The 25,704-nt window shown below is 39.1% G+C and overlaps 1 protein-coding gene across 6 annotated transcripts in view; it reads left to right on the top strand.

Moving 5' to 3' along the window:
• Nucleotides 1–273: 273 nt before the first annotated feature.
• Nucleotides 274–25,704, top strand: part of insyn1 (inhibitory synaptic factor 1) — a 74,800-nt gene continuing 49,369 nt past the window's right edge. Inside the window, exons 1-3 of one of the 6 annotated variants that reach the window (XM_084124567.1) lie at nucleotides 274–930; nucleotides 1,144–1,444; nucleotides 1,770–2,550. In XM_084124567.1, coding sequence (XP_083980693.1) covers nucleotides 2,407–2,550 — 144 coding nt within the window. In that variant the 5' untranslated portion in view covers nucleotides 274–930; nucleotides 1,144–1,444; nucleotides 1,770–2,406. Of the gene's footprint in view, nucleotides 1,445–1,769; nucleotides 2,551–25,704 lie in introns of all 6 variants that reach the window. The other 5 variants (XM_084124569.1, XM_084124570.1, XM_084124566.1 and 2 more) reach the window with 5 other exon arrangements.

Below are 25,704 nucleotides of genomic sequence, written 5' to 3'. Positions count from 1 at the left end.
TAGATGATGATATTTTTATAACAAACCAGCAAATTTGTGCTTCGTAAAAAAAGGGGTGTATAACATACACTAGAAGAGAGAAGGGTTATAGGCACCCATAAATAAAATGGAGGGCTATGAATAGACGAAGAGATAGAATTACAGTGTGAATCTCGCTACTGTCTCTTTAAACCGGTCCCTCCCCCCCCCCCCATCCTTTAGAGGCAGTGAGAGAGCCGTCTCCACTAGCAGCCAAAGCCTGTCCATAAACTCCAGCCTCTTCCTCCCTCCATCTGGCAGGAGGGACAGAGAGAGAGAGAGAGAGGGAGAGAGAGAGAGAGAGAGAGAGAGAGAGGGGACCAGAGTGCGTGTGAATCCACAGGGTTTCAAATCGGAGGCAAAGGCAGCATCCCTCCATCGTCACGGCGACAGGAGGTGTCAGCATCACCGGGGAGACGGAATGCGAGACGGAATCTAGTGGTCGCCGCGGCAACAAGCGCATTCGAGGAGTTCCAGGATTCCACGCAGGATTGAAGAAGCCAGGGCTCCAGAAGAGAGAGGGACCGGGGCCAATCTTTCCTCCTCCTCCTCCTCCTCCTCCTCCTCCCACTGAAGGACAGATCTGAACGAACCCTCCTTCTGACGGTGGGCGAGTGTGGCTGGACGGACAAGTGAAAGGAAAGACATTAAAGAGTGGGATTGTGTGTGGGAAAGAGAGAGAGAGAGGTGGGAGGGAGACAGTCAGTTGATGGTGACTGACGTGGTAACAAAACCGACAGGATGATCCGATCTCAGCCGATCCGAAAACTGTGTTCCTGCTGTTCCTTCTCAGGAGGACGGAAAGGCAAACCTGCACATCACTGACCAGCGGAGAAACGGGAGCGGGAAGGAGTGAGAGAGAACACTGTGTTATGAAGAGTATTTCCACTGGGGCTGGTGCGATTCAATTTGGTGAGCGTGTTCATTTGTATCTGTTCTTCTTGGTCTCTCTTTGCTGTCTGTAATTGATTTTGTGTAGTAAATTGAAGCTTGAGCACGGTTAAAAGAGAAAATCAAGATGTGTGTCTGAGAGAATAGAAAGTGGGGGAGAGGGAAATAAAAAATGACCGGGAGAGAGACGTTACCAGATACACAGAGAAATTGCTCTCATTCCTGTCTTTCCAGGTGTTGTGAAAAATTGCCTCCTGCCAATTTTGTCAGCAGCAGAGGTTTGAAGGGTCAAGTTGTCCTGTTTCTTTCCCTTCCAATCCTCCTGGAGCAAAAAGACATGGAATTTACCTCCTCTTATGATTTTTATTTTTTTTGAAGAACAAAGCGCTATTCAAAAAGGGCATGAAAGATTGTGATCCGTCTCCATTTAAGGAAACGTGTGAGAAATGCTTCTCTGACCCGGAGCGAAGGATGCACCGTTTCGTCTGACACCCTTTGGGGGATTACGTGTGAAACATCATCACAACACTTATTTGTAAGTGTAGTTATCATTTCTGACAGCATTAAGTCGGTTGCCTTGGTTTATCGTTTCAGACATTCACAAATGCGCAAGGACAAACATACATATGTACACACATTATATAGAAGCACACGTCTGTTTTTGACTGAACTAACATCTCTCTCTCTCTCTCTCTCTCTCTCTCTCTCTCTCTCTCTCTCTCTCTCTCTCTCTCTCTCTCTCTCTCTCTCTCTCTCTCTCTCTCTCTCTCTCTCTCTCTCTCTCTCTCTCTCTCTCTCTCTCTCTCTCTCTCTCTCTCTCTCTCTCTCTCTCTCTCTCTCTCTCTCTCCTTTTATTCCAGATCCAGTTCAAGGAAAATGAAAGTTGGAATATTTCATCTTTTGGTTTGACTTTTTTTACTTCAAACCCAAACAAAAAAGACAAAACATTGTTTTTTTTTTTTTTAAAGAAGCACTTCAATCATTCTCTGAAAGAAATGCAACTTTGGGAGTTTCCTTTTTCTTCCTAAATTGGATTTTATGAGAGTTTGCCGTGGATCAGTTGCTGAATACGAGCATGTCTTCATGGAAAAGAAGAATTCTGCGTCATAGACACCAGCTTTCCATCCAGAATCACCCATAAGGACTCTTCCACACAAGCTACAATGAAATGAACCACATTTTGTTTGTTCCCCCTGGAGTGTGTATTTCTCGGATATAGCATCCTTCAATGATTCCGGCATCTCCCGTTCCATCCGTGTCAGTCTCCCGAACCCCGAGATGCCCCGTCGTACACCTCAAGAGGAGGCTTGACCCCAGACCCAGCGAGGTCTCTCGGCTGCCCAGGCGTATTTAAGATGTTGAACCCTTCCCGTGTGTCCCGAGCCCCAGATCGGATCAGTAGCACTGCGGCTCCCGGAGGCCCCAGACATGGATCGTGGCTCGGCTCGGCCCTGCCCTCAGCGCTCCGTTCCCCGGCCCGTGAGAAGCCTGTGAAGGATGTCCCAGAGCGGAGCTCAAGCCCGGGAACCCTCTGAGACCCGCAGTCAGAGAGAACAGATCCGCAGCCACATGAAGATGGTGATTGAGCAGCTGGAAGGAATCCTCAAAGAGCTGAAAGATGTGGCACATGAACTGCGGGAGGTAAGGATCACTACTCATTTCATCCTACTAGTGTTATCCTGAAGACAAGATCAATAATCAATGCTTTCCAGGTTTCCAGGCATAAATGTAGCTTCATTGCACTGAAAACCAAAGCCTTAACCTGAGAATGTGGGAATGAAAGAAAGGGGTGTAGCTGCTTTATCCAGAAGATTCAGAAGATTGCCTTTTCCTGTGACAATGACGTGACACATGTCCAGGATCCTTTGCAATGCCAAATGATAGAACAGTTGCAGTGATAAATAATCAATGCTGTCCAGGTTGAAGGAGTACCAGGCGTAAATGTAGCTTCATTGCACTGAAAACCAAAGCGAGCAACGGCCTTAAAGGCATAGTTCACCCAAAAATGAAAATTAGCCCATGATTTACTCACCCTGAAGTCATCCTAGGTGTATATGAGGAATACAATTGGAGTTATATTAAAAAATGTCCTGGCTCTTCCAAGCTTTGTATTGAGAGTGAATGGCTGGAGAAAAATTCAACCCCAAAAAAGTGCATCCATCCATCATAAAAGTAATCCATACTGCTCCGGGGGGTTAAAAAAGGCCTTTTGAAGCGAAGCAATGCATTTGTTTAAGAAAAATGTCCATAATTAAAACTTTATAAACTATAATCACTAGCTTTCCACAGACGGCTGTACACATCGATTTAGGAATTTCTTTGTACTGAAAACCAAGATGTGTAGCTGCTTTATCCAGAAGATACAGTAGTGCGCTTTTCCCGTGACAATGACGTGACACATGTCGGGGATCCGCTGCAATGCCTAATGATGGAACTGCTACAAAGTGATCATGCTGGAAAATAGAAAGGGAAAGTGAGAGGCAGAAGAAAAAGGGAAAGAGGTGTGCAAGGTAGGAGTCGGGCTTGGCAATGCAATAGTTATGTAAGCACTTTGTTATCGGCTGGATTCCTACTGTATTCTACCAACTGCCATGGTTACAAGATGAAAAGATTCCTCTGTGTGTGTGTGTGTGTGTTCCTCTCTCAGTGTTTAGGAGTGAGCTGACTGCATTGAAAAAAAAGACAAGTGTGTGTCTGCGTCAATGTCACATTTCAGCTGAATAGATTTGTGTGTGTGAGAAATGTACTTGGAACAGAAATGGGCAATAATTTGTTTAGAAATGAAAGTGATGAGCATTGCGCATGTATGAGAGAAAATAATGAATTCTGCTTTCTGCTACAATCATGAGACTCGTTTCCCTCTCGCTCCATTTGGACTTTGAATATTTCTAGGCTTGTACACCAGTTAGAAATTCGCCCTTCCCGAATCATCGCTCATCTTTGGAGGCACCGGCATCTGTTCCCCTCCAGATTAGCCCGTCCCGCTCATGAAGCCCAGACTACAGCAGAACTACACCCTCGAGTCTCTCCCTCGCTCCCGAATGTGATTGATGATGTGGGAATAATGCTCGCTCCGGCTATTTATAAACACCAGGACTCGGAGTAGCCCGTAAACGGCTCTACGCCCACACTACATATGGATCAGGCTAAAAATAAAGTCAAATGTTTAAAAGCTGACGGGAGTGTGTGTGTGTGTGTGTGTGTGTGTGTGTGTGTATGGGATGTCTGTAGAGGTTTACGTTAAGGAGTATTGATGATCAGTCCAGGGGAAGATGTGTAGATGGTGAATGTTGGATAAAATCTTTAATTCTTTTGGCTGTTTTAGAGGACTGCCTGATGGATGACACTCAATGCTGGATGATACTTCAGGGATGCACAATAATGGGGTCACATCGCACGTAATGAGACTGCAGACTCTGCCTGAGTGTGTGTGTGTGTGTGTGAGAGAGAGAGAGAGAGAGAGAGAGAGGTTTCGCCTACATTGTAAGGACTGCATGTTCCCATAAGGACAGTAAAAGCTGAGGTCACATACATTTTGAGGCTAGTCATTGGCCGTTAAGAGGAAAATGGCTTAGTAAACATACAGAATAATATCTTAATTGAACTATTAAAATGTAAAAAGGTTTCCATGAGATTTAGCCGGTAGGGAAATATCATAAGCTCTGTGTAAAAAGTCAATGGAAAGTCCCTACTGTGTGTGTTTGTTGTATTGACACATCAGCAAGTAGTTTTGCTTGTAGAAACATTTGCTTTTCTTCCCGTTTGGGAGCGTTAGATCAAAAGCGTTACAGTTAAACCATCTCTACCCCTCATAGGCCACAGAGAACTAATGCTCCTGGTGTTTGAGAGCATATGTGTGTGTGTGTGTGAGCTCGAGTACGTGTGTGTTTGTACCCTTTAACCCTGTTTGACTTCAGAGTGCTGCAAGTTTGTGCTGAGATGGAAAAGACTTATGTAACTCTACCAGTAACTTACATAAAACAGCACAAACAGCTCTGAATTAGTCATCAGTTCTGTCAATCTGCAGGAATTTCGCATCTCACACGAGTCTGAGATCTTTTCACATCTCCTCCCATTCACTCAAACTCAAATCCAACCCCTCAAGCTTTTGCTGCCGCACTTTTTAATTAATGCTAACCGCCCCAGGCTGAGATCATCCTCGCAAACAAACGCTGAGGGAAATGCTGTCGTTCTTTCCCTCCGATGTTCAAGTAGGAGACGCAGCGCAAACCAGACGAGTGATTTAGGCAATTCTGTGATGGGTTTCATTAATAATAAAGACAACTCTTTACCATGGGCAGGTTTTTTGGAGGGAGCATGAATTAAAAATTCTTAAATTACAACTGAACTTAAATTAGAGACAAACTTGACAGCTAGTGATCACCATTTGACATTTTGATAATAGCTAATAACTTTGATGAAAAGGTCATGCGAGTTTGGAGCGACATGAGGGTCGGCAGACGATGACTTAATGAACTGACTAAATTTAGACATTAATTGATTTCGACAGTGTTTCAGACAAACGCTTTATATATATATGTGTGTGTGCGTGTGTGTGATATCAAGATAACATCAAGATAACAATGAACACAGTACTTTTACAGCATAACAATGCTTTACATTTCAAGTTAAATGAACATTCATGCATTATGAATGAACATTAACTATGAATAATTTTACATTTACTGACTGATTAATAAATGCTGTTAAAATGTTGGTAGATCTAATGTTAACAAAGTGAAACTTATTGCAATATTATTGTTATTAATGCAGTGTGTGCACGCTTGTGAGTGTGTGTTGTTGTTTTTTTGTTTGTTTTTTTAGCATTTTGCATACACAATCCACTTGGTTTCCACTCATACACACTCACTTTGAATAGAAATGCCACTTCTGATGCTTACCTTGGTACATTTTGGCAATTACCGGTATCCTCATTCAGTTTGCTGAAGGCTTTTAACTGTAAAGCGGCAGGTTTGATCCCACTTAGAGATGATCCATTAAACACAGACCCTGTTTCTGTCCTACCGCCATTGTGTTCTCGAGCAGAACACTTAACCCATCGCTGCTCCAAAGGGACTCGGTGCAATTGCCCTACTGTAAATTGATTTGGAGTAAAACATCTATATGTATTAAGCACATTATATTATTCATAATATTGTTATAAGATCATATGCAGCCGCTTTTATTTTCCTTTGTTTAAGCGTCGCATTATCATGCTGATTAAAACAGACAACGCTCCCGCTGGAGTCCGCTAGTAGTTGCACTGAATTTGATGATCAATATATTTCATTAATGAGTCGATTCACTGGCTCTGCCCTCAGCAAGCCGAATCCCGTCTGAATTCTCTACGGGACGGAGCACAACATGCAAAAGCCATCGATAACATAAACACTCCCATTACGGCTCCGGTTAAAGGCCCACACGAGCTGCCTATGGATTGTCATAAAATACAAGTGCTTGAAATTAAGTGTCAGAAGAGAGTGGAAATTCTTTCTAGGGAAGAGCACAAGAGAGAGAGAGTAAGTAGACAGAGACAGAAAGACACAATACGGAGAGGAGACTGTGTCTCACAGCATGTAATGAGAGGGACGAGTGTCATTTGGACAAAGAGTACTTATCTTTGCTCCAGTGCAGTGTCTAACGCTTGGTTAAGTGTCTCTGCCTGAGCGCAGTAATTTGAGAGACTGGTTTATCACACAGAAGCAGAGCCGGTGATGCAACAGCAAACATGGCTTCCTGACAGTCCAGATTTCAGACCGAACGCTTGGTGTGTTTTAATGTCCTCGCTAAAATAATAATGAGACGACTCATTAAAGGAATCGGATGCTCCAAAATGGACATTCTGTCATCATCCATTCACACTTGAGTCGTCAATGTTCTTTCTTCTTTGAAACACAAAAGTAAGAGATATTTTAAAATATTTTATTTTATTTTATTTTTTCAAAAATGAGGCGAAAACACCATATATTCTGAAAGGTTGTGTGTGTGTGTGTGTGTGTGTGTTTCTGCATGATTTCTGAAGGATCATGTGACACTGAAGACTGGAGTAATGACACAGGAATAAATTACATTTTACAATATATTCACATAGAAAATGGTAATAATATTTGAAAATGTAACTGATCTACAATATATTTGATTAAATAAATGCAGCCTTGGTGAGCAGGAAATATTTGAAAACATTATAAAATCGTACCGACCCCAAACTTTTGAACTACTTATTTGTCCTTTTCGATGCTTGAAAGCTCCAGTCATCGTTAATTGTAATTGCTTGAGATTAAAGAGTTTGGATCAACATAAGTGTGATTAAATGATGGCAGAATTTTAGTTTTTGGTTGAACGATTCCTTCCAACATGATTACGTTGCATATATCCATCACATCTCTGTTCCCATGCAACAGTCATGTTGGATGCTTTCAGAGATCTAGCACTTTTAAGGCTCAATCAAGCCAAAAGAGGCAGAAATGACTTCACTTGAGCAGCTCTGATCAAATAACATCAGACTGTGCCGCAGGCTCGTTTCTTTTCAATACCACACAAAGCCTGTACCGTTGAAAAGTGGCCTTTACAGTAACAGCATGTCAGCGGTTAAAGTCAAAATGAAACGCTGTTCTCAACCCATATATACGATACAGGATATTCAGCGTGAAAAGATTTAGGACAGGATTTGATTTTATCAATCCGGAATTGATTGGATTGTGAAAAGTTGACGTATCAAGCAGGATTTCTGATGTCAGCTGGAACGGAAAGTCAGTTCAGAGACATCGCGAGTTATTACTTTTTGATAGTTGAAGATAGTGTGTTTTGATGAAGATAAGGTAAATCGAGTTTTGATTTTATGTTTACTCTTATGTTGATGTAGATAATGTAAAGTCGCAGCAGAGCAAATGTGAAAATGTGGTTGTGACCTTCAGCAAGATGCTAATAACATCTTTTTTTTTTTTCATTTAGAGATTTTGGGCTATTTGGCTTTTCGTATTGTGTTGTTTCAGAGTTGTGGAACTCTGTAAAGCGTAAAGCGTCCAAAATACAGTTTTATATGTTTATTTTATTGCACTTTATCTGTTTGCGTATATATCTTTAAAGTCAGTAATCTACACACACCAAACTTTACAGTTTTATTTCTATCTTTATTCAGAAGGTTTGTTCATATATCATCGCCTGATTTATAGAGCATTTTATTCCCAAAAACATGGTGGAAATGTGTTTGTTTTCTGGCTGTTAACAGTATTTTCAGTATTTATGGAGTGATAAAAATAAATAAAATAAAAACTCTTTATAAAAAAAAACTTTCTCTAATATATCAACAAAATAAAACAAGAGTTTTGGTTAACACTTTATTTTAAGGTGACATAGTTACGCGTTACTACATGTACTTACTAGAGTAATAACAGTAAATTATGCACAATTAATCCTAACCCAAACCATAACTCTATAGTACATCTAGTTAACTAATATTACTCAGTATTTATCAATGTAAGTACAAGTACAATGTAACTATTAAAGTGTAACCACATTTTGAAGGTCTTTACCTAAGCTTCAGATTTCTGCTCTGCGCATCAGTGAATATTTACTTAGATGTTGCCTAATTTGCATATTCAAACATAACATTTGAGAAAACCTGTAATACAAAATAAATGTTTGCAATTCCAAATGTGATCAATGAACTGGGGAAGTATGGCGATATCTATTAGTTATTTGTAGTGCTCTCTTCACCTGGGCTTCAGGCTGGGCTTCACCTGGGCTTCACCTGGGCTTCACCTGGGCTTCACCTGGGCTTCACCTGGGCTTCAGGCTGGGCTTCTTGGCTGCAATAAAAGCTGTGAATTTAGATGTGACCACATGAGGCACATTTTGAGTCCAGAAAAATGTTTTTCTATTCTACCAGTGGGGCCGAACATCTGAAAACAGACACACACACACACACACACACACACACACAGCATTAGATAGATGGAGACGGACAGAGTGGAAAAGAGAGAGATGAGTGATGGGAGGAGAGATAGTAGCAAGTGATGAGGATAAAGTCTCAGTCCCACGACAGACAGAGCGAGTGTGTGACCGGAGCGTCTCTCGGCACGGGGGGGATTAAACCCCGAATCAAAGACTGTTTACTCTGTCTTAGATTCCTTCTGCACAGCGTCCGCTACGATGCACGCTATTCACCAGAAGCAGGGACGCCGCTAGCAATTTTGGGCCCTATGAAAGAATATGAGGTTGGACCCCCTATTACATTACTACTAATAACACCGATCTCAGTCCTCTCTCCAGAAGTGCGTGGGCCCTTAGAGTCGCCCTAACCCCTCAGCGCTGCCCCGACTAGAAGCGCTGCGAATGTAGAGATTCTTTCAGGCGATTCATCAGATCCAACAGTGGTTTGTTCAAAAGCAAAAGTAGATGTTCCTGGTCAACATCAATCATAACTTCACTGTACAAAGATGTAAATAAAGCAAAGCTTATTGGAGTTTGCTTTGAACACTATTTCAATCTTTCTACATCAAAATTCCACATTTAATTCAATGTTACTTGCCATTTCTTTGTAATAATGCATGACATTTTCTAGCAATTTCTGAGTGAACATTCTACACCGATTTATTCCAGTGCACTATATTGAAGAAATATAAATATGACTTTCAGTTTGGCACGCTTCTTTATTGCCTTTTTCCACATCTTTTAGTAATCATTATAAATTAGGAAAGCTTTTCGAAAGCTTACACATCCAAAATTCATCCAGTGAAAAAGTTTTTAAATTGGAGATTGGAAACCGGTGCGTTAAAACCTTAAAGCGGCTCAGACATATGGCTTCGATTTTATAGCAATTTTGAGGCCAAATGTGTTGTAACATATATATTTTGTATGAATTTTTTTTTTTTTAGTTCAGCACATTTCTTTTACAGTAAACCTAAACTTCTATAATTTTTTACTCTTTCATTTAGTTGAAGTTCTTTCACTTACACAACAATAATATGTTGAGTATCCTTTTTTAAAAAGAGACCAATCTTAGGTCTGTATTCCAAAGCGCCAATAAATTACAACCATTTAAGGTCAGATCTGTGCTCAATTAAATATGTTTAAACATAATTGAAATGATATAAGCATTACTAACAAGCATGTTTCACATTTCTTTTGACTGTAAATGGTGGGCATGAGCTGCGGGTGACTTGGGCTCTGACTAATCTTCTTGTTGACATATTCAAGACACACAAACTAATTCAACGTAACAGTCTATTTTCTGCTATCTGCATCGACCTAAAACTGCCATTTCTCATATTTAAGTGGATAAAGGACAGAAATACTTGTGATTTCCCTGAAAACGTTAACCAGTCTGAACCTGAACGCCGCCGACCCTTGAAATCCACCGCCTGAACTCAGTCCTCTCACATTTACAGCCCTGATAATTGAGGAGAAACCTGAGAAGATGAAGTTTCCATGTATATTTATATATTTTGAGATATTAAAGAGATTTTAACTCATAATGCTTACTGTATCAATTGATTTGCATATTTCTAAGACCTCTAAATGATAAACATGATCAAACATTTGCTGATAAACCTGTCACACACAATCTACTCCATGCTTTCTGTCGTCTGATTGATAAGTCTTTTAGTATAATTATGCTTTACGTGTCTTTTTACTTTAATGACTTACTGTAAAATTTTAAGTTGAACACTTACTGGACTGAAGCAACTCAGGTTTACTTGATTATCCATACATTTTTTTTTTTTATAGAAAAATTGTGAGTATCAAATATGATCATCAGGCTTTTGATGAAGGTTTATTTGTTCATCTCTCAATCATCATTGTATTTCATTATATGTTTTAAAACTACAGAGCTTTGATCATGAAACTAAGACATTATTGGCAGATATTGATATTTATATGCATTTTATGTCAGTATCTGCTGTTCTGTGATACAAATCTCATTGATTTACATTACAAGCATCAGAATTTCATTTATTTTTGTTCATATAAATATCAGCATCTGCACCAAATTGCATATTTTTCCTCAGTTTGGGCCTCTGAATAAAATTGAGGTGGTGTTTCCCCCATATTCTCACTATTATCATACTATTTGAGGCATAAAAGTCTTACGTATCAAATACGATCAACAAAAAACACATGCAAACTCAGAAAACCTGTTAGCTGCTTTTAAAAAACTGGACGGGTTTGCTCTTTCTCGTCGGCTGGCCAGTGCATCGATTCCCTCTTTGATCCAAAGCTGCACCTCCATCCGTCCCGCAGCTGGAGACTCAATTTGCTGGAGATTATGTGGAGGCTTTGGTGGATCCAGGGACCTGTTAACCGTCCGTCTCTCACACCGGCTAGGTGTGTGTGTTTCCCGTACAACGCTGTAACTCGCTGCTTCACTACAATAGTGCGATGCGTTGTTGAAGAAATCAACTAGCTCTAGTCGCGACTGTTTCCCGAAACCATATTGTCGCAAATTGGTCGTTCAACCATGTTGGTTAATGATGTCACACAGGTGTTGGAGTAATGACTAATTTTAATGAATCTGTTTGAAATCGAATTAACGCTAGATGTTTTTCTATAAATTACAGACATGACATCTGAGGACTATTTCTCATTTCTCTCAGTTATTTAGCTTTATGTCCAGATTCACTCATAGGCTCGTTCTTACACTAGAGCTCGTTCACACATGCACACTCTTCAAAAACGACACTTTAAATCTCTTGACAAACTAAAAGACGTAAATGACATTTGTATGTATTCTGAATAAAAGACACAGGTTGTACTGAATGTCAGCTTGCTTATTTTGCTCAAGATCAGGATTTATTGAGTCCACATGGTCGCTCAAACACACACCTGTGCGATGGTTTCGGGAAACACCGACTCGTTGAACTGCTGATAACGACAGAACTTGCGACCACATTTGGCTAACGATGCTTTGGGAAACGCACGCCTGGAAGAGAAACCAGCCGCCAAACCCCGGCTCCGTCTCTACCCTCTTTCAAAGACCCATTTCCATTTTCTCCTGACCTCATTTCCTTTGCTCAAATTAATTTCTTAAATTAACGAGTGTCACCTTAGGAACGAGTCAGTCTTCAGAGAGGCCAGACAACGTTGCGCTGGATAACGTTAGCATCAGCTGTGTGTGATAACATGACAGTTATAAGATATCAACAACCCCTCGACTTCAAGAAAACCCTTCAAAAGGCTTTTTGCTGTGATAACTGAAGGCCAACAGCAAACAAGCCCGCAGCCACGAAACCCTGTGAGCTTCCAGCTTCATTACAGCTTCTCCAGACTCGTTCAGGGTGGTATTGACCGCCTCATCATGCTGGTAAAAGCCATGGATTAGCTCCCACTTCGGCTCGCACCGAGTCCTCCATCTCTAGTGGCCATTAGAGGCTTCCTGGACACCGAGGCAAAGATTTCCACTTGACTTAAAGGAATAGTTCACCTAAAAATGAAAATTCTGCCACCATTTACTCACTCTCATGTCAATTCTAAGCCCGTAGGCACTTTGTTTTCTTCAGTATAACACATTTTAAAGAAACAAAAAGCCCTAAAAACAGCAAAAACAGATACTGTAAGTGGTCCATATGACTCATGCACTTTATTCTAAATGTTCAATAGCTTCAGTTTCAGTACAAATTAAGCTCAATCGAGAGGATTTGTCAGTGTTGATTAGTTCAAAAGATCTCCTTAGATAGATAGATAGATAGATAGAGAGAGAGAGAGAGAGAGAGAGAGAGAGAGAGAGAGAGAGAGAGAGAGAGAGAGAGAGAGAGAGAGAGAGAGAGAAGTGCTGAAGTTTATTGTTTGTGATTGCAAATTATTGCATTATGCCACAAATTATTTTGATTAAGTGTAACTTGTATTGAAGTATGGACTCTTTTTATGGCGCTTTTATTGTGTTTTTGTCCTATTTGGAGCTTCATAGCCATCGGCCATTGAACTTTATGAATAAATGGTAAATGACAACTCTTCATTTTGATGGTCCCCTTTGAACCAATGTGTCAAATAACTCTCAATACAGTATTAGTAGACGGATGCTTAATATCTACTAACTCTTTATTTTGATGCTCCTCGAACAGACAATCTATTGACTAAGTTACTTTGCAACTACATGTAAACTTATTCCAACCCTACCAGTCTACTAATACTCTACTAACACTGTGATGAGAGTTAGTAGACATGTACATGTAGGTGCAATGTTACTTATAGTCAACAGAATGTCATTTTTAACATCACCCTTTTTATTATATTCACGGTGAAGTTTGTTGACTTGTGATGTGATGCAATCCTTTCACTGAGATTTCAGGGTTCGTTTTCTGACAGTCTTATTTTACTTGAGTGCTTATAAAAATAAGCCTGCAAAATATGTTTTCATTTTTTGCTTTATTAAACAGGACCTCAAACATACACAATCCGTTAGAGAGGTATTGCAGTCCTTGCACAGTATGAGACACATTTTCTCCAGCAGGGAGGATGAGGATGTTGTATTGAGAAGATGGATGGATGGATGGATGGATGGATGGATATGGCTGCAAAATATGTTTTCATTTTCTCAAACACACACAATCCGTTAGAGAGGTATTGCAGTCCTTGCACATTTTCACATTTTCTCCATTTTCTGAGGTTGTTGCATTGAGAAAGCAGAGTGAAAACACCTCGTCTCTCAGGCTATCGGCCTCCTGCTCTTCTGTCCTCTTTTCCTCGTCATCGCTCTTCCTCTCTTTACGGCTCTGTTGGTTTGCTCTGATGGACACGCACGGGACGGGTCCTGGCGCGTCTTTACGCCATGAATTAAACCACTGGGCTGAACTTAATGGGGTGAGAAATGGCAGACTGACTCTTTACATGGGCTAATTGTTTTTCAAGCACGCTTAGCACACGGAGAGGCACAAATGCTTTTATCAGCCTTAACTACAACAGGGACTGAATGCGTAATGGGATCCGGAGAGCAAACACATTTTTCAGAGCGTAATCTCTGAGCGTACATCACGAACGATGACTGTATGTGCGATGTGCATGTCCTCGATGTCCTTGAAAATAAATAACGCTCATTCTTAAAACAACCACAGCATCTCAGGACAGCAATATTTCAGTGTGACCCAGTTTACAATGATCTCGTAATGTTTCTGCTGATAGCTTGAACTGTTATAGCCAGAGCTTAAGCAACAGGGCAGAGGCAGCCTTTAACCTTTAAAGCCTCTCGATCGGCCGCTTCAGTCTTTATTACATCTGTGCGGATGGAAGGAGGTGGCCGAGATTAGCGTGATTAGACACGGATGTTTTGGACCAATCTGTGGTCATGGGAGGTTGAATCGTGAAACAGTTTCATATTAATGTAGAACAGATCTGAAGTGAATTTTAAACCAAAGACATTGGTTTGAAAAAGCATGGAAAAACATTAGGATCCGAAATCCCATTTCAAACTGAAAATGAACAGAACTTTCTAGGATTGTGAAGAACTTAAATCAAAGAGACATTATGACATAAAATGCACAAGAAATATTTCAGATTTTGACATTAAGCATGTAAACAAAAGGTCTGATATACTTGTTTCACAAAGCACAAAGGTAGGATGTGCTTTGTTTTGTCACTGGTTTGTTTAGCTGGATATTCAATACAAATAAATAGAAGAAGAAATAACAATTATTATTATTGTGCTCAATGTAATAATAAGTAAATATTATGAGATTTGTAATAATATATATTGTAATATTACATTATTATGTATTAATAATAATGATAATAATAATAAATGAATAACATTATTATGTATAAGTAAAAAGCATAATCCAGAAAACAAGCAGAGAATCAAAAACCAAGACATTGGAAACCAGGATAACGCTCAGAAATGCAGTGTAACACATACACGACTTTGCAAAGAATTGAAAACACAGGGATGCTATGGGCAGAGTTGAACCACACACTGACACACAGGTGGGAGTAATCACACAATAATGAGTCCAGGTGACGGGCTTTATGGGAACTGGAGTTCGTGATGGACAGAGTGCCCTCTGCTGGAGAACACCGGCACTGCAGCTGGCAGATATTATTATCATCATTATTATTAGCATTATCATAACAATGCTTTACTTGTTATACATAATAATTATATTGTCATTTATTATTATTTTTATTAATATGTTAATGATATGTATAAATCTAATAATATTTACTTATTATTATGACATAATTATGACATTGAACATAAAAAATAACACCACCACTATTATACAAAATACTTATACATAATAATTGTTATCAATTTGTATCTTATGTTATTAATTTTAAATTATAATTTTAATTTTAAACATTTTAAAATGTTATTAATTTTAAATATTAAATTGGCATTATTATGAAATTGAGCATATTGTTATTATTTTATTTTTAGTATTACATAACATAAAATGTATGATTATAATTATGTTTGTTATAAAATAATATGATATTATAAGAAACAGATCTTCAATAATCATTTGTAATAAATCTCCACTCAGATGTCCTTCTGACGGCCCTCACCTGTAACTGATCGAAGTCAGCGTGTGTGAGTGACCAGCTGGCCCTGTGTGTGTGTGTGTGTGTGTGTGTGTATGTGTGACTGTCCTGTCCTCGTTCCCCATCACAGGTGTCAGCTTCAGGCACACCGTGATCAAAGAGATGCTGACCACGGCCAAGATTCATTATTCAAGCTGCATCATATGAGTGAGTGAGAGAGAGAGAGAGAGAGAGAGAGAGAGAGAGAGAGAGAGAGAGAGAGAGAGAGAGGGAGAGAGGGAGAGAGAGAGAGAGAGAGAGGGAGAGAGGGAGAGAGAGAGAGAGAGGGTGAGAGGGAGAGAGAGAGAGAGAGAGAGAGAGAGAGAGAGAGGGTGAGAGGGAGAGAGAGAGAGAGAGGGAGAGAGAGAGAGAGAGACAGTGTCATCAAAATATTAGACTTTCTACTTCAACATTTACCAGAGAGATGCATGTTTTTAGACATGACACCGTGGGAACATTATGGTATTCTTTATAGTATTTTACAAATAAAAATAGTGCAAAACAATATGGCTTTTGTTTTACTAGTTGCCTTTTTATTAAAAGGAAAAAAATACAAAATTACACTTTTTTTTATTATTATAAAGTAACACAAAAGAGATCAGATTAAAGAATAAAGATTCATTAAAAATGGTAATAAATGCATGAATGCAATGGTTTAATGATGAAGTACAGTGTTTTACAGTAAAAAGCAGATGTTGATTTGAGTGGTCAGACTGAACATTAATGTGCTTTTTACAGCTTTAAAAATTGCAAATAAAAAGCAAAAAAAAAAAAAAAATATATATATATATTTTTATTTGCCATTTATTAAAAGGAAATGAAAAAGACAAAATGACATTACAATTTAAATATATTTACAATAAAGAAAGACTAAAGAATAAATGTAGTTTATTAAATAAATAAAAATGTTAATAATAATAAATGGATAAATTGTTCACTGATAAATACACAGACAGAAGCCTGCGTGAACCGAGCAACACTCAATTCTGAAATTATATATATATATATATATATATTACATTAGAATATGTCAAGAGTAAATATGTGTAAATACCTGCACCTGTTCTGACATCTGTGTTTAACTGTATGTGTGTATCAGATTTAACTTCAGGTGTTTTCACCACAGCAACTCTCTCTCTCTTGATGCTTTACTGTCCTCGTCTCAACTGTGACACACACACACACACACACATCAGTCATCGGTGGACAGTTTCTGACAGCATGCTGATTTACTGAGAATGACTGTGAAACATCCTGTGAGGTTTGCACGACTTCTGACGAGCCGAGTCTGAATACACACATCAAACTGCAGAAATACTGACGTGCATCTGTTACGAACACACACAGTCAAAACTACCACAGATGTGCATCTGTTACGAAACCTCTGTAATCTCCAGGACAGAGGAGAGATGAAGTCAAACGCTCTGTTTATTAGCAGAGCTTGTAGAGTTATTGGCTTTTTCAGTTCCATAACTGGAGACTCTTATAGCTGATGTCCGGCTCATTCGTTTTGCATTTGTTGTTTTAGTGTTTGTTATACAATATTTTAAGCATTTTATTTTACATTTGATTAAAAAAAAAAAATAATAAAAAAAAAAACAGAATATATGTTAAATATGTAACATTTAACTGAATGCAATAATACTGTGCTTTAAATATTATTGCATATTAATATTATTGCATTGCTTAAAAATATTATATATTATTTTTAATGCTGGGCAACGATTAATCGCATCCAAAATAAAAGTTTGTGTTTACATAATATATGTGTGTGTAATGTGTATACTTATTTTGTATATATATAAATACACACACATGCATTTATATATTTAATATTTTTTATTTATTTATATATAACATTTATATTTATATATAATATAAATGATGTATAAATATATATATATATATATATATATACATATTTGCATGTATATATATATATATATATATATATATACATGCAAATATTTCTTAAATATACATGCATATGTGTGTATTTATATATACAAAATAATTATACTCAAACTTTTCTTTTGGATGCGATTAATCGTTGGCCAGTTTTTGCTGTTTTATTGAGATGGAGAAACATTCACTGGTGTTCTCATCGCCTCTCTGGATCTGAAGCAGCTCGAATGTTTTAGTACAAGGGTTCGACTCGCAGGGATTGAACTGAATTCAGTGATGAAAAGAGCTTCATCTTCTTCAGCTGCTGGAGTTCAAGAGTTTCAGAAAGAAAGATTTGAGCAAGAATATTGTTTAAAGCATTGCTATTTGAAGCAGTGAACAAGCCACAATCTCATTAATTGCTGTAAAGTCCTCCCCTCTGACCCTCAGTCAGTCTGTAATTCTGCATGCATGTCACTCGTCCAGAGGCAATTAAACGACTAATGGGAAAAGCCACTAATTCCTGAGCTCGTTTGACTAAAAGCCTGGGCTGGAACAATAAATGAAATGGCGGATGACTGCGACCTTCGGGTAAAATCCCAAGGTTGATGGGTTTAAACGTCTAAATATTAACAAACTACCAGTTTATACTGTTAAACTATATCTATGTAGTTTTAGGAAGATTGGTGTAATTATTATATTTATTAGTTTGTACCATCATCACAACACAAAAAATGTTTTCTATCCAGTGATTTTATCTTGCTACTGTGTATTTGTCATCAGCGGTTCGGCTGTGTAAACTGCTGTTTCGTCTGTTATTATCACAGAATTTCATCCCTATTAAAGCATGAGCTTTATTGCTGTTTGTCAGTAATGGTTTGTGAACTCGAATAAGTGAATCATGATGTGCCGCTTACAACAAAAGCACGTCTAGAACATAATTTTGTGTGGCGAACACACTCTCCTATGGAGAATTACGCATCGTGTGATGATGTGCTTACACATTAATTAATTAAAGTCTGCCTTAATAAGCTTTGATGTGTATGCCACAACATTATCTCTCCCAATCGCTATGTGAATTACAGAAACGTCTTGATGCTTCACATATCAGTCCAAAAAGATCAATGTCTCAGAGTCTGCTCTCTACTCGCGGTGTTGAAATAAAAACAGGGAAAACGGCACAGCTCTTGTTCTAGTGCAGATATGGTCTAGAAATGTCAGTATTGTCTTAAATGTTTCATTTGTTTCAGGAAGTATGCACACACCACAGCCTCATTAGTGCGTGTGATTGCTGGCGTATTGATGGTGAGATCACTGCATTCTGATTACAATAAATATTTTTCAATACTAAAAAATTAAGATTACAAATAAATATTTTCTGAAGACAGAAGTGATTAAATAATATTTAATTAAAAAAATGTTAAATAATATTCCGCGACTCTAAGGTGCGGCGACTGATCGCTAGTTATCAATACAGCACGCAACTGCACGTGGAAACTGCAACTGCAAGAATGGATAAATTTGTAATTCGCAAGGTTAAAAATGTTGAGGAATTTGTGGACAGTCGGCCTGAAACGTCGGAAATATCAAGAGGAATTCATAAAGTGTGGATTCACTTGCTCTACTGTCAGCGATGTGGCCCATCCTCAGTGTGTAATCTGTTCAGAAGTGCTTGCCCATGAAAGTATGAAGCCTGGAAAAATGCAGAGACATTTGGAGACGAGACACCCTGCTTGTGTTGAAAAACCTATCGACTTTTTTCGCAGGCAAAGAGAAGGAATTACACATTCAAAAACGCACACTCGCACAACAAACCCAAATGACTGCTAATGCTCTAAAGGCATCTTATGAGGTGGCATACCTGATAGCACAGTCCAAAAAGCCACACACAGTCGGGGAAACCTTGATAAAGCCCGCAGCTGTGGCTGTGTGTCGGGCCATGCACGGCGAGAAAATTGCAAGTGAGCTTATGACTGTCCCGTTGTCGAATGACACGATAGCTCGCCGTATTCATGATATTTCAAAAGACATTAAGAGTCAATTGATTAATAGGTTAAATGGAAAGAAATATGTGTCACAGGTCGACGAATCTACCGATGTGTCTAATTCTTCTCAGTTGCTGGCATTCATCAGATACACATTTGATGGAAAACTGCACGAGGAACTGCTCTTCTGCTCAGTGCTGGAGGGGACTTGTACCGGCAGTGACATCTTCAACAAGCTGGACACCAGACTAAAAGAGATGCGACTTTCATGGGATAATTGTGTTGGCGTATGTACTGATGGTGCAGATGCAATGGTAGGTAAAAACAAGGTTTTAGAAGTGGCTCCTCAGGTTAAGTTTACGCACTGCATAATTCACCGTGAGTCTCTTGCTAGCAAAGCACTTGATAGTGAGCTTAACAGTGTTCTCAAAGGTGCAATCAAAATTGTAAATCACATAAAATCACGTCCAGTAACCAGTAGACTGCTAAGCAACGAGATGGGCTCGCAGCACGAAGCGTTGCTGTTTCATACCAAAGTCCGGTGGTTATCTCGCGGGAAGGCACTCGGACGGCTTTACGAACTGCGAGAGGAAGTGCACTCGCTGTTGAAAGAATCTAAATCTGAATTCGCGCACCACCTGACAGATCCAGATTGGTTATCAAAACTTGCTTATTTGGCCTGTATATTTGAAAGGCTTAACATGCTTAATCTTTCATTACAAGGTCCAAACACAAACATCTTGACAATGAATGAGAAAATTGATGCATTTGTGAAAAAGCTGGAAAGATGGGCTGAGCGAGTTGAACAAGGTAATGTGGAGATGTTTCCTGAGCTGGATGAACATCTGGAGGAGAATGGACTGAGTCTCGGCAACCTGAAAACACACATCACTGGTCATCTCCACGGCCTTTTGGAACAATTCCATAAGTATTTTCCAAAAGAGATGCAACCAGAACTGTATGACTGGATACAGCAACCATTCACTGAAACTAGGACTAATCTCCCCACAAAGCTGGAAGATGCTTTGCTGGAGCTGTCCAGTGATCGAACATTGAACACTTTATTTTCCAGTTCCACACTGCCTAAATTTTGGATCGCAGTAGCAGAAGAATACAGAGAGTTATCCGGTGTGGCAATGGATGTACTGCTTCCGTTTGGCTCTACTTATTTGTGCGAGCAGTTACATTTTCCCGCTGTTACATACATGAACGATAAATACAGATCACGTCTTGATGTTGAGGATGATCTGCGAGTAGCCGTATCCAACATCAGGCCACAGATTACGCTTTTGTGCACCGAAAAACAAGTGCACCCATCCCACTGAAAGGTAAGCCTAAATTTATATACAGTAAATATTATGGAAGTTTGTTTCCGCCACATAAGATAATTGCGATTTTTTTTATCTAAAAATTGTGAGTTTACATCTCGCTATTCTGACTTGTTTTCTCATAATTGTGAAATATAAACTTGCAGTGCGAGTTATAAAGTTATAAATGATATAAAGTCGCATTTTTTTATTCTGTGGTGGAAACAAGCTTCCATAGGAAGTGGATGTGGATTTAAAACAACTTTTTTGTTGTTTATTGTTTGTGTATTCTGTGGTAGTGGGTCGCGAGTTCTCGTCGATGTTAGTTTAGGGGTCGCTGGATAAAAAGTTTGAGAAGCACTGCATTAGACTACGGTTATGTTTGCGCTCCTGCAACATTGGTGCGGATGTTTCTCTCGATCTTCCTGATTCTCCGAGCTGGAGGCTTTAGTCGACGTTCTGCTGGTGCTCTAGAAAGCGATGCGAGGAGAAACCTTCGTCTCACTGAAAGAACACACAGTTCCAGCTAAACGCCACTGAAGGAAGAGATCTGATCATTATGTTCTGGGCTTTCCAGTTGATCTCTTGTAGAGATCGTATCAAAACAGTTCACATTCAGAATGATTAGGGTTGTCAGTAGACTGAATTTTTGTAGAACTAGTTTTTGGCTGAGTAAAAAGTTAGTTCACTTAGTTTTGTCAGGACTTGGGTTTGATCTTCCTCTTATGTTTGTTTCTGTCTTTTCCACGTGCATTTCCGCACATCTGTTTGTGTTTCTGCTCGCCTGCGCTCCCTGTCTCTCCTTATTGCTTGATTTCTCAGCCACATTTATCCTTCCTTTCCCTTCTTCTTTGTGAAACCTTTTGCTGGTCACTTGCCGGTTTTTTCTTTGTTTAGTAGTTGTATTTGGTTTTGTTTTCTGTTGCCTCACATGTTTTCTGTGCCCAGTTGTGTTGCGGTTCCCTGTTCCTCCAGCATCCACTGGTGCTGCTGATCATTAGGACTGTTCCTGGTACTGGGTTTGGATTTCCCTGGTTTACGGTTCGCCCTTCCGGACTGATTTCCGCTGTGAACTTCTGCCTGTTCCTGATTGTGAGTTGGGATGTCCCTGTTGGTTCTGTTTGCTCCTCGCCGGACTACCCTGCTTGTCTGACACTGATTCTCGCCTCACAATGTGGATTTGATTATCCTGGACTCTGATCCCAGCCTGACTCTTCTCTTCGCTGCTGTTTATCAGTTCTGGAGCCGAGCAGCTTGAACCGTATTACTGTTTCAATACATTGAAGTGAAGCATTATTCTGCTTTTGGGTCCTCCTTCCTTCAAACGTCACAAGTTTGGCCATGTTTATTTTTACGGAGACGGTGAAGCACGAAGTCTGTGCTGTTTTCTGTTGATGCACGAACAAAACTTCACTAAATGTTATTTGTAGCACTTCCCATCCAATTATCACAATAAGCTTCGTGGTTTATTACTTTTGATTTGAAACAAAGTCTCAGCTTTCAAATTCCGTCAATGTTATAAGGAAATTCAAGCAATAAATGTGGGTTTGTGGTTTAAGCGGCACGTGAACCGATCATCTCTTCCGCTTTACTACTAGTTATAGCACCAAATAAACATGAAGAAGGTGTTCAAAAAATACAGTACAACTAGAAAAAATAACTCGAGTTATATGCATTACATCACATATTCATAAAAAAATATATAACAAAAAATATTCCTTAATCAAATGTAAACTGAGACTTATTCATCTAGAATGGATTGGATTGTGAAAAGTGGGCATTACAAGCCATACATTACATTTCTTTCAATTCAGAAGTTAACTTTGCCAGCCTTAAAAAGTATTTATCTCAACTAATATACAGAAGCAACAAAAGTAAAATGAAAATTGAGTTAAACAATAATTAGATTATAGTGAAACATGTTACGTTCATTGAATCTCTCTAGGAATGGTCCAGATGCATGCTGGGAATCTGCAGCTGCTGTTGTGATGTACTATAGGGAATTATCAAGCACTGTAATGAGTCTGTTTGAGAACGTCGTTCATACAGTGCTGTACCTCGACATAAACCCGCCTGAACACCACCGGGTTGTGGATGTGTCTCCAACACTTTTCTGCACCGGCACTAATTGATGCCTCCGGCAGAGGAAAACTAAATGTGTGTGTGTGTGACAGCTCAGTAAGAGCCCTCGTGCTCTTCAAGATGAACCTGCGGCGAGTTTCACACAGACAGGTGATTTAGCCGGACCGGCCAGGCCCGGGACAGCAGGGCACCTGAAGCGGCACACGAGAAACACTCGCTGAATTACACGGCTGGAGTATAATGGCCTTGTTTACTGTAACTGTACGAGAGCAAATACATGTTCCCTGTGTAAGAAGAGCTGGACAGCAGACTATAAATACACCAAATTACCACGCTTTCCAGTGTGTTCGCAGTATGGTGTTGGATTCAGGGCCGAACTGTTAAAGCAAGAGCATGTTTGGAATTTCAGAAGTTACAGTAGTAAGGTTTATTAACTAAAGTAACTGTTTAACACAGTAATGTATATCATTACTACTGTTTATTTGTAGAATTCATGTATGCACACAAATAATATAAATAAATATTATATAATGTGGGTATGCATACAAAAGTGGCCAAAAGTGATGTCTGGCCTTTTAGAGATCTTCACCCTTTATTTAAATATTGTTAAAACTTTGTTAAAGATTTTGTCAGCATATTGCAGATTGTGCTTGGAGTTGATTGTTTTATTTGTGATAACGCAATGAACGATACCAAATTGTGCCACCATAATTTTTGGCCAGGATTGTCATACAAAGAAACTACAAAAACAAGAGAAAACCAATGAAATATTAATAACATAGCGCGTTTTATGTTTTTCTATAGATGTTTTGCATTGGTTTTTTGGGGGGGGGTTTTACCAAATAATTAACCAAATAAATACCTTAACCAAGTTAACAAGTTTTCTTTACAGTGTCATGTTCAAATAAATTTGTTTAAAAATATATATATACAGTCAAACCAAAAATTAGACACCAGATATAATTTTTTTATATATATTTTCACTAGTGTGATCAGGACACTATAGTTCATTAATGTGAGTGAGGAGAGCAGAATAAAGTAAACTGAGATATTACACCCAGAAACTCTTCATTCAGAGACTACCAGTGACATTTATAACCATTTGGGCCCAAAAATGATTCGGACACTTTGAGCTGATCATGTTTTGCTGAAGTGTGTTTTCTTTAATTGCTAATGCTCTTTTTACACACAGACTGAACAACATGAAGCATTGCTTGGTGATTGGTTGAGCTAAACTGGTATTATCTAATTGTGTAGTTAAATTTAACAGCTGACAGATATTCAACATAATTCATGTGTGAGACAGTCTAACAGAAGGACGGACAAAACCAGTCAAATATCAGCTGAGTTCTGCTCATATTTTATCACCATTCTCTAAACTATAGCGAATAAACTGTGATAATATGAGAAATGTTGAAGGTGTCTTAAAACATTTTGGTTTGACTCTATGAGGAAAGAGGCCTCATATCACTGCTGTCTCAAGGAATAAAAAAGTCGCTACAGTAAAGCCCCAAAATTGTAATAAAAACAATCAGATGTGGCGACACACATCCATTTGTCATTGTTGGCCAACCAAAGGAGCTGATGGGCTCCTCGAGCGCAGTGACACCGCACCACTAATGCTGCAAGATCTGATTGACAGGTGGCAATATCAGCCAGCAGCGTCCTCAAGGTTGCTTTGACATTGAGTTTATGGTGTTGTGGATGTTTGTTTAGCAACGGCAGGGCGAAAGATTGAGGTGTCGCTGCAGGGAACTGAGTCTGTATGATGCAATATCTACAAGTCGTGCAATTAGGTAAACACAGCGCCATGCACTACCTATCCCTCTAATTTTTCCACCAAAACCTGTCTCCGAGTTTAATGAATATGTATGGCTTGTTGGAAAACATCACCCACTTCCACACTGAAAGTGGTTTTCCTGCCACAAAACGATATTGTTTTTCCGTCACGGATGTGTCATTGCACCCAGAGATAAACATTTTTTGAGCGACAGTCAGACTTGTCACATGAATCTATAGCTTTTTTGTAAATAGCAAGACTTTTTTTCACACACATAAAACAAGCAAATCAATATGAGCTGCTATTCCATTCACAAAGAACCTCTTTTATGGAAACCTTGGGCAAGCAAAGGCTATAGTATTGATCTTTGACTGAACAACACTGCTGAATAACCTTGAGCGGGGAAAATAACAAACTTTCTAGGGATGCCAAGAGCTGCTCAACGATCTCTGTTGTTAAAAAACATTACGTTGCTTTAGATCCCGCTGAACCTTTTGTTAACACAATCGGAGTTCCTGTCTGAAGTTTGATGAATATAGACTACGAGCATTGGAATGAGAGCCAATTAAACTGCCTTGCCCGTATACGTTGAACAGTCCATCTTGCCCGAATACTCTCAGCGGGGCTCTATATAGAACTCTAGGGTTCTTGACTCCATTTTAAAGAACACTTTATGCCAAAAAGGTTCATTATAAGGTGAAATGTCTTAAATGATTGCACAGTACTTTGATGTCTAACAGGGTTTTTGTAGTGATAAAGTAAAGTTTACGACAGTGGTTCTCAACGTGTTTGACTACATGTCCCCCTATTGTCCATAACAATATTTAAAGGCCCCATGACTTTTCAAGTTTTTTGTGATTTACTGGATAAGGGTTTTTTTTCTCAACCCAATCATTTTTTTTTTACTTTGGAGTCACTGCCCGGAAAGCAACACAGTGTCGGCCCAGATCCGGTCCACATCTGGTGCATGTGGCTTCCATGCGTTGTTGTCTGGGTGTAATTTTGCATTAAGTAGGGGTGTAACGATTCCCTCATGTCACAATTCGATACATATCACGATACTGAACTCATGATACGATATTATTGCGATACTCCAAGACATATGGTAAAAGGTTAACAAAAAATGAACTGTTGATTAAAATGCTAAATTTAATATTACATTGTGTGTGTAAATGAACAGGCTTGGACTTGATGCTGAAACCCAAAGCACAGGACAATAGAGACACCAGAATAACAATATTCATGA

This window comes from Abramis brama, assembly GCF_963993115.1.
Source record: "Abramis brama genome assembly, chromosome: 9".
NCBI lineage: Eukaryota > Metazoa > Chordata > Actinopteri > Cypriniformes > Leuciscidae > Abramis > Abramis brama.
Note: the sequence above shows the minus strand (reverse complement) of the source record. Positions and strands in the feature narration are given on the sequence as shown.